The sequence below is a fragment of the Lipotes vexillifer genome, unplaced genomic scaffold, assembly GCF_000442215.2.
Source record: "Lipotes vexillifer unplaced genomic scaffold, Lipotes_vexillifer_v1.1 scaffold989, whole genome shotgun sequence".
In the NCBI taxonomy this organism is placed as follows: Eukaryota; Metazoa; Chordata; class Mammalia; order Artiodactyla; family Lipotidae; genus Lipotes; species Lipotes vexillifer.
Window position 1 is genome coordinate 230611 of NW_006796817.1, and position 10244 is coordinate 240854.

General features: G+C 45.8%; 1 protein-coding gene across 4 annotated transcripts in view; it reads left to right on the plus strand.

The window, feature by feature from the left end:
- FLNB (filamin B) overlaps window positions 1–10244 on the plus strand; it is a 141800-nt gene that overhangs the window by 53209 nt on the left and 78347 nt on the right. For all 4 annotated transcript variants that reach the window (XM_007469007.1, XM_007469008.1, XM_007469009.1 and 1 more), the window contains exons 2-4: window positions 4816–5064; window positions 7295–7392; window positions 9805–9952. In XM_007469007.1, coding sequence (XP_007469069.1) covers window positions 4816–5064; window positions 7295–7392; window positions 9805–9952 — 495 coding nt within the window. The remainder of the gene's footprint in view (window positions 1–4815; window positions 5065–7294; window positions 7393–9804; window positions 9953–10244) is intronic.

Sequence of the window (10244 nt, forward strand, 5' to 3'; positions counted from 1 at the left end):
AGACACGCAGGCCCAGCGGCCATGGCTCACGGGCCCAGCCGCTCCGCAGCATGTGGGATCTTCCCAGACCGGGGCACGAACCCACGTCCCCTGCATCGGCAGGCGGACCCTCAACCACTGCGCCACCAGGGAAGCCCTATCAGTAGTTTTGCTCCTGGGCAGTTCTTTGTTCCTCTCTGGGGGTCTCAGGCCTAACCTCTGGATGAATTGCTTGATTCAGTGAAGTGACATTGAACATTTTATCCTCCCATTAATTCACAAGGTACTTTCTTACCTTTTGTTTCCTGCTTGCGTACAAACTGGGAATAAAGCTTCTGGGCTTCTGGTTCTAGGAAAGAGTGGCACATGGCAGGTACTCAGATATTAGGTGAATGAGAAAGGGAGGGGAAGGGGGAATTAAGCGCCTGCTGTGTGCCAGGCAGTGTGCTTGGCTATTAGAATTTCCTAACCCACCTACTCTTTACAGCAGCCCTGTAGCAGCCACCTGTGAAGGTGATGACGATGAATATTCCCTTTCGGGAAACAAGGAAAAATGAGGCTCAGTGAGGATGAGCAGGTTGTAAAGTGGCATACCTAGTTGAGCTGCCGGTTTCAGAGTCTGTTCTTGCGACCAGTCTGCCACACTGCCTCTCAGAGGGTAACAGAGAGAGAGGACAGGGAGCAGGGTGTGTGGCAGCCTGTTCCCCAGGCAGCCAAGTCATAGTGCAGAGTATGGCCTTGGTGACTTGTCCCCAAGCACACTGGAAGGAGGTTTCCTGAAACTCCTGCCTCTCCTGGATTCCTACAGCCACATGTTGGCTGCTTCTGACCCAGCAGCCAGCTGCAATATGATCTGCTGTCCTTAGCCAGGAGAGCAAAGATGAGGGATGGTGTCCCCCCAGGACCCCAACCCCTGACACCCTGGCAACAGCCGGGAGAGAAGGTTGACCCCGTGAACAGAGTAGGAGCGCCGATGGTTGCTTGGGCCCAGCCCTCCTGGTAAAAGTAGAGAGAGGTAGAAGATCACCATCTCTCTTACCTGGCGGGGAACTTGTCCACAAAGGGGATGTTTCTAAGATGCTGCTGAAGATTGCCTAAAAGCAGCTGGTTTCCACCCCCATACTTGCACCCATTCCAGAATGCTGCTTAACAGGACTGGGAAACTCATGTGCTGAAATGATGTGAAAACACCCCATCCTAGAATTTGTAATAGCTTGAATTAACTTTCTAGCTGTTGGGGGGGAAAGAGTCATTGCCCTCACTTGTATGCAACTTGGGCTAATTTTAATTAGTTCCAGAAGGTGTGTGTGGTTTGAGGGCCAGTGTTGTCCGGAGCCAGGACCAGTTACATGGGGATTGTGACTGGTTGAATCTGGGGAGGAGAAACTTGTGGCCAGATTCCAACCCACTGACAATCTAAGCAGATTCTAGGAGGTCGGGCAGGCATGGTGGGCGTTGGCTTATTTTATTCCTGAAAGAGGCCCTCAGTAACTCAGGAAGGTGGAATCCTGCCCGAGAGGCTTCCAGCTGACCTGGCCTTTTCCTCCTTCCGCCTCTGCTGCATGTTTACGCTAGACATAAACATCACAGAGCACACTCACGGCTGAAAATTCTGTAGTCTGCTGTGATGGTTACACATGGACATTGTGATGCTGTGTAGCATTTCATTTTCAAGGCTTGGGGAGCCTCCTACTTCATATGGGTGGGAATGGGGAGGCAAGTCGCCGTCTTTTTATTGTTCCAAGAGCTTGGTGAAGCATTTGAACTTTCACCTGTCAAAATCGCTTTTGGAATGAGGACAGCTTCTTAGAATAGCAGAATGAAGGTATCATTTATCCCAATGAGACCTTAATGGGGGCTTTCCCATTTGGACACCCACCTTGAATTCATTGGAAACAGAAGTTCTGGGCATTGTATGTTTCATAAATTTGGCTCAGACTTTTACTGGGTCATATTTCCCCCAAATCTTTTTGAAAAAGACTCATCTCATTCCTTTAAACCAACATGTGTAAGCTGGGTAAAAATAGAGCAGACTGGTTTCACGTTTTGATTTATGGACGAAATCTGCAAGTTTGCCTTCTAAAAGCATTTAAAACATAACTCAGGGAAGTTTGAGCTTTGCAGACGGATGCCTGTGGCTGGATGAGACTCTGACCTGTTCAGATTCTGCCTGGTGCAAGACCAGACGTGGCCAGGTCCACCCCTTACCCGGATTAGCAATAAGCCTGCACACGCTCTGCTTCTCCCCCCATCTCCCCTCACCCTCCTGAAGACTGCTCTCCTCGCCTTAGGCTGAATAAAGGAAACTGGCATGGGAAATGGTTTGAGATGGAATTTTTTTTACCATCGGTAGGTAGTAACTCGGTAATCAATAGCACTTTAAAGACACACTCGTAACAGGACATCTAATCCTAAAATTTCAGGCACAGTCAAGGACTGTCAGCTGGTCTAGCAGAATGAATTCCTTGGACACCTGTATTCTGTGCAGGGGTTCAGTGTTTCATGTGCACCACCACTCCTCTGACCACAGGACCTCAGGAGCAGTGCTGGCTTCATGGTTGCACGACTTGGGCAGCTATACAGAGCCCTGTGCTCAGGGGGGTTCTGTGTGCTTGGTTTAATGCTCTGCTGTTGCCATCTTGAAATGCTTAATACTTTTTGGACAAGGAATCCTGTATTTTCATTTGTCACTGGGCCCCGTGAGTTATGCAGTCAGTCCTGCTTAATAGTTAGTTATACAGTTCATTATGTAGAAAATCCCTGGGCACCTTAACTTTGAATGAGGATTGCTCGAATTTAGTGTGTCTGACCAGCCAGTTCATGATAATCTTTATGCTGTCCAGTTTTATGTGATCAAGTTTTGTTATGACTGACGTGCAACTGTGAAATTACCTTTGATTTCTGTGGGTTTGGATGTGGGCTTTTAGGAGGGTTTTTTTTTTCTTATAAGAGGACATAACAATAAACAGGTTGATTTTTTTAAAAAAGCCCCACCCTTTCAGTATTGAATGGCATGCCATTTACTCCTTAACAGCATGTGAGTTTATTTTTCATGTGGTTGTAGCTGGGTTTCATTAAGTGCAGTTTGACGTGTGTTTAACCAACATTCAGGTGGCTTGCGGTGGGAGGGAGGGAGGGATAGGGCGTGGGGAGCTGCAAGATGAAGAGGGTTCAGTTACCCCCCGTCAGGAGCTCGCATCCCTGGAGTGGGGGTTGGGGGGAGGCTGAGGAATGAATGGTTGTTGTCATGAGAGGACCCTGGTGTGGTTACACAGAGGCTGGTGGGAGTGAAGTGCACCATCTGTTCTATCTGGCCCTTGAATGATGATCTGGGGTTTGTCCTGCAGGAGGATGGGGTGAAGGGCCTTGTCATCATAGGGAATACAGAAGAGGTGGAGAAGTCCAGGGGGTTCACAGCAAGATGTGCTCCAGGAGTGGGGAGTCTGGAATGTGGAGTGTGGTGGGTGGCAGTGACAAGGGTGGAAAAGCAGGCTGGGTAGAGGTTTTGTAGGTCTCTCGAGGTGCTGGGTGGAGGTTGTGTAGGTCTCTCAAGAGTCTAAAGAGTTTAACCCTGGGCAGCAGGGACCATTGGTGAATGGGGAAGCATAGGGGTACCTCACTAGAAGGATGGTTCTCGGGTTATGTGAACAATGGTGGAGCTTCATGGCTGTTGAGGAAGCAGAGAGGGGAGGAGGGGCCACATATTTTCGGGGAGAGTGTAGAAAAGGATTTGCCAAGAGGTAGGGAGAGAATTGTTGTGGGAACTGCTCCAGGGCTTTGGAGGAGGAGTCTAAAATGATTCTGACATTTTCACCTTGGGGTCCTGGCAGAATGGAGGGTTGTAACAAAGGTTGTTTAGGGTGTAGGAAATGGAGAGACAGACAGAAAGACAGATATCTTGGAGATAATGTTTGAATTTTGATGGGTGTAGATGGAGGTTGGGAAGAGGACAGAGCCACAGGGAAGCCAAGGGGAGTGGGAAGTAGAAACCAGTGGCAGTGAGAGTTCCAGAAGGGGCTGGCCAGCGGCAGGGCATGTCCTGTTAAGCTGGGGGATGACTAGAAAAGGGGCCATGCCTTTGGCCAGTCACTTATCCTCCTGGCAACACTTTGCCCAATTAGATTAACTGTTAGTTAAGCTAACTAACAGTCTTCTGTTATGAATGACTAACTTGTCAGAGAAGTGAGATGAAAATGATTGATAACACCCAGTATTTGTGAGATCTGAGAGAAAATGACCTCTTGAACATGTAGATGGGGGTGTAAACAGAAACAACTTTTTATAGGGAAAAGATATCTAGGACATAGTGATTAGTGAAAAGAAAGATTTCATGACTGATCATATAGTATAATATAAATTATATTATAGTACAATATACTATAATTTATAGTATAACATAAATTCCGGCAGCAAACACATACACATATATGTGCACACAATCTGGTAGGCAGTATACTGCCAGGTTAACAGGTGGTTATCTCTGGAATGCAGCCACCTCTTGTTAGTGTCTATATTTCTGAAATGATTTCTTGAAATTAAAAAAAAAACTCTTTTTCTATGGAAAATTTCAAATGCATTTAAAAATAGAGACAGTGGAATAATGCATTTTCATGGACTTATAATCCAATGACACTGGTTAACAACGTTTTGGAATCTTATTTCATCTCTTCGCATGCTTAAGTATTTTGAAGCAAATGCCAGCATTGCATCCCTTCACTCTCATATAGTTCAGTGTGGTTCTCTAACAGTTGAGGACTCCATTTACTTTGTTACAAAGAATGTGATTCATACCTGTGCAACCCAGAGGCTTGACCAGGCCTGTGTCTCTCTGCTCAGACAGCAAAGCCATCGTGGATGGGAACCAGAAGCTCATCTTGGGCCTGGTGTGGACGCTGATCCTCCATTACTCCATCTCCATGCCTGTGTGGGAGGATGAAGGGGACGACGATGCCAAGAAGCAGACGCCAAAGCAGAGGCTGCTGGGGTGGATTCAGAACAAGATCCCCTACTTGCCCATCACCAACTTTAACCAGAACTGGCAAGATGGCAAAGCCCTGGGAGCCCTGGTAGACAGCTGTGCTCCAGGTAAGCGCCAATGGCTGCCTGAGCCATCCCTTCCGGAGAGGTGGGGTATGTGGACCCCTAAACCTCTTGGTTTTTGGTGGGAAAGCTAGATTTGCTGTGATTGGTGTATTTCTCCTGGTTTTTAGCCCATTGTAAGATAACTAAAGGAACTAAAAATGGCTCCGTTTGCCTTTCTGATGGCAGGTCTTATAGGTCCATCCATAGACTTGTTTGAGCATTGAATTATTTACTCAAATTCTAAATGAAGGCCTTCATGCTCAGAGCAGAACTTGAGTTCAGCTTCCAGACCCCAAGTCCTGCTTCTTCTCCCTCTTTCCACGGTTGGTGCCTAGTTTCCCATTGGCTTTAACATGTGCCCTATTACGTGGTTTGGCATGAAAATCTAAAAACTTTTATTGAGTGGAAAGTATCCGTCTTTGTCAACCACTGGGTTGACTATATATGGCTTTCTCTGACCTTTTCTTTCTGCATTGCTGTGAAATAGTGCTTGGTAAAGATCCAGTTGGAGCCTTTTCCACCCTTGATGGGCTCCTCCTTTCTGAGTGGTTGAATGTACACCAAGGTAGTAATTATCCTCACTGGAGGGTTTAGACTGATGGGTAGAGTTTGCTGATACACTCTCAATAGAAAAACCAGAGCCTGTGTTTATGTGCACCTCCAAAATTGTTTTTAATAAAAAATCTGCCCAAATAATCATATTTTCCATTTACTGATTGCTCTGTATATGCTGAGCACGTTGGTATTAAGTAAGCTAGTGGTTCTCAACATGCTCAACTAGCTGGTGTCGACTGGATAGGGAAGGAGGGCTGGCCCTAGGCCCCAGTCTTCCTTGAGAGCCTGTAAGCTGGTGTCATCCAGAAGTAACTCAAAGCTCAGCATTAGTTCATTTCCCAGTGCCCTCTTTCTTGCTTCCATGCAAAGACATATTTTAGGGTGCCTCTTTCCAGTTTAAACCTGGGGATTTTTACTCCAGCCCTATAGTTGTGGCTACAAAGGTTTTTGAGATAATTCTAGGTTTAGGCCTTTGAGCAAGTGAATGTTGTAAGTACACAGGATGCTAGTTCAGTCTTCTAGGTATATCCAGGATTGGGATTGTGATATTGTAACTTATAATACGAAATATATGTTTGGTCTTTGTCCCCTTTCCTGGCACAGAGCTCCTAAAACCCTTGGAATTCACTAAGCGAAAAGAGCTGTGGTAGTGGTGTCGTTCAGCCGTGCCTGAGTTTGTTAATGAGGTGACTTTTGGAATGCCCCAAAGGATGGGGGCTGGATGTCTGGGGAACCAATCAGTGCTTAGAGGGTTGGAACTTTCTCCCCTGTCCCCTGACCTCTAGGAAGGGGAAAGGGGATAGAGGTTGAGTTAACCACTAATGGCAGGTGATTTAATCAGTCCAGCCTGTGTAATGAAGCCTCCATAAAAATCCCTGAGCCTACAGGGTTTGGGGAGCTTCCGGTTGGTGAACACGTGGTGGTCCTGGGGTGGTGGTGTGCCTGAAAGGACATGGAAGCTCCTTGCCCCTTCTCCCACCTTGCCCTATGCATCTCTTCCATTTAGTAAAATCCTTTTATAATAAACCAGTGACCCAGTAAGTAAACTGTTTTCCTGAGATCTGTGAGCCACTCTAGGAAACAGTCCAACCTGAGGAGGGGGTTGTAGGAACCTCTGATTAGTAGCTGGTTGGTCAGAAGCCCAGGTGACAAATCTGGACTTGTGATTGGGCTCTGAAGTTGGGGTTGGGGGAGTCTTGTGGGACTGAGCCCTTAGCCTGTGGGTTCTGATGCTGTTTCCAGGTAGATACTGTCAGAATTAAGTTAAATCATAGGACACACAGCTAATGTCAACCCCACACATTTGGTGACCAGAGCACAGAAGTATGAGTGTGATGTGTCCAAAAATATCTCTCCCGCAAAAAGGTACCAGGCCCAAATGGTTTTACAGGCTTTGTTTGTTCATTTATTTACAGCACACCCTTAAGGAATGGATAAATTCCTCTCTGAATGCAAGAAGATAACAGCCTGGAGAAGAAGTCTCAGCTCAGGCAGAATAGTTTCTACCTTGGCCCACTCATTTCTGTGATACTTTTGGCCCATAAAGCATACAGTTCACAAAGATTTTTGGAAGAAACTGTTCTCTCAAGAGACTGAGTGAGTTTAGTTTAGGCACCTGGTTTCCTTTAACCTCTTCAGTCAGTTAATACTAACAGCACCTTTTGTGTGATGTTAACAGGTCTGTGCCCAGACTGGGAATCCTGGGATCCACGAAAGCCTGTGGATAATGCACGAGAAGCCATGCAGCAGGCAGACGACTGGCTGGGTGTCCCGCAGGTATGTGTAGAAGCATGTGTGTCCCATGAAGCTGTTTCCCCTGATGCTCTGTGGATGCCTTTGGGTCTGGCAGGCAGTCTGACCTCTTCAGTGGTCAGCTTTCAATGAGCATTGTCTGTGTCTGTCTCCGATCTTCCTCAGTTTACCCATATTAATAGGTTCTCATTGACTTAGGTGCTTGTAGATCCCCTAAAGATCTTCACTGTCACTTGTGACAGATTTTCTAGTATTTTTTTTTAATATTTATTTTATTCATTTATTTATTTATTTGGTTGTGCCTGGTCTTAGTTGTAGCAGGCGAGCTCCTTGGTTGTGGCTCACTGGCTCCTCAGTTGCGGCATGTGAACTCTTAGTTGCGGCATGCATGTGGGATCTAGTTCCCTGACCAGGGATTGAACCTGGCCCCCTGCGTTGGGAGCGCAGAGTCTTAACCACTGCCAACAGGGAAGTCCTGAATTTTCTAGTATTTCTGTTCCAAAGATCACAAAGGCCATGTCTGGATGCCAGACTGCAAATGTGGACCTTAACCATAAGAAATTGCCAATATTTGACCATTTTTAACCTATTAAACATTTTTTTAAATCCAGTATCTTCAAGAAAGTCACTTAGAACTTTTTAAGAAATTTAAACCAGGGTAACTCGCCATTAATGGAAAGTGTTTAAGAATTCATATTGCTCATAATCCTAACAAAGGAATATAACAACAGAACTTGGAAATTGAATATGTCTTGGATACCATCTACAGTAGCCACGTTGCTTAGTTGAGGTCCAATCTTCTAAGCCCTTCCAAGGAGTTTAAATAGCCCCTGACACCATGACTCCCATGTTCAAAGACTCAGTCAAGAAAAGTTGTGGGTAGCCAGTGCCAGGGGATGGATGACCTCATTGCAGGCTCCATTAAGATCTTGAGGTGGTATTCAGAGCTGAGTTCAGTGTATTTGTAACAGGATCCCTTGGGAGGTAGAAAATCTTGCCTATATTTCTTTGGTTTGGTTTTGGCATCATGTCTCTTCTCCAAGGCCCATTCCTTGGCTCTTCCACCCTCAGGAAGTGGTATGATATGTTTTTCATCTCCCCTTAAACCAAAACCCATCTCCTTTTGGCGTTCATGTGATCTTGGCAGTGTGTAAAGTTGTTGAAGGAGCTGCCTAGGAGAAATGCCAAATCAGCGTACATCCTACATTTTACAAAACGTATTGGAGGCGACTGTACCAACCCAAATAGCTGTTTCGTTGCTGCAGGCTAATTATCAGAATGTTTCCTCTTTTCTTTTTTATCATAGAGTGGGGGAAGCTGGGTACATATGTTGTTTATCTGCATTTGGTTGACCTGTTCATGAGACAGAGTCTTCTGAGGAGGTGTGGCTTACCTCTTGGTGGCAGGAGAAGTTTTTGTGCTGTTTAGGGCTGGGTCAGCTGGTGGAAGTGGGACTGTGACACCTTCAGGGAGGCCACCTGTCCAGCACAGGTCAAATCTTGCTCCTAAGCTGAATGTCAGGAGAAAATTTCCCCTTTCCTATTTTTTAAATGGCTTTTAATGTATTGAGACCTGTCTTAACTCAGGCTGCTATAACAATACCATTGACTGGGTGGCTTAAACAACAGACATTTATTTCTCAGTTCTAGAGCTTGGGAATTCCAAGATCAAGGTGCCAGGAAATTCATTTCTTGGTGAGGGCTCTCTTCCTGGCTTGCAGACAGCTGCAAACTGCCTTCTGGCTGTGTCGTTACACTGAGAGAGAGAGAGTGAACTCTGGTATTTCTTCCTCTTCTTATAAGGGCACTAATCCCATCGTGGGAGCTCCACCCTCATGATCTCATCTCATGTAGACCTACTTACCCCCAAAGGCCCTACTTCTTAATACCATCACACCAGGGATTAGGGTTTTAACATATGAATTTGGGGAGGACAGAAACATTCAGTGTATATTACAAGAGCACATATCTAATATGTCATTGTGTTATCTCTTTTTGGTTTTATTTTTATTTTTTTATTAGTAGCTGAGTCAATAGAAATGCAGACAATGGATAAAAGCAAAGAAAAAGGCCAGTTTATCTATGAACTTTTTGGTAATATGCGTTAATCCCACGTGTTATTATTTCTTCTTCCTTACTTGATATACCTTATCTTTTCTGGAAAAAGGAGTGAGTGGCCTTTTTTTTTTTTTTTTCAGGGTGGGGAGGTATGAACCTCTGGAAATTACGAATAGAATTGTTTGGAGAGGGTCCTCAGCTTCCAAAGGGGTTGGTGACACTTCTAAAAGGTTAAAAAAAAACAACTGATTTTGGCATGCCAGTTTGATGTGGTTTCACTTTATTGAGAGTAGTGTTTGCTTTAAGAGATTTTTGCAAAAACTTCTGTAGTTGCAAAGTGATATGTTCTGGGTGTTCATCTACCATGTCGTTATTCTAGGTCATCACTCCTGAAGAAATTATTCACCCGGATGTGGATGAGCACTCGGTGATGACTTACCTGTCCCAGTTCCCCAAAGCCAAGCTCAAGCCAGGGGCTCCTCTTAAACCGAAACTCAACCCCAAGAAAGCCAGGGCCTATGGCAGAGGTAAGCACTGGTTGTGTTGGATTTGAGGCTTGTCCTCTAGTCTTGATTATTGAGAATCAAGAATGTATAGGCTTCACGGGCTTCCCTGGTGACACAGTGGTTGAGAGTCTGCCTGCCGATGCAGGGGACATGGGTTCGTGCCCCGGTCCGAGAGGATCCCACATGCCGCAGAGCGGCTGGGCCCGTGAGCCATGGCCGCTGGGCCTGCGTGTCCGGAGCCTCTGCTCCGCAGCGGGAGAGGCCACAACAGTGAGAGGCCCGCCTACCGCAAAAAAAAAAAAAAAAAAAAAAA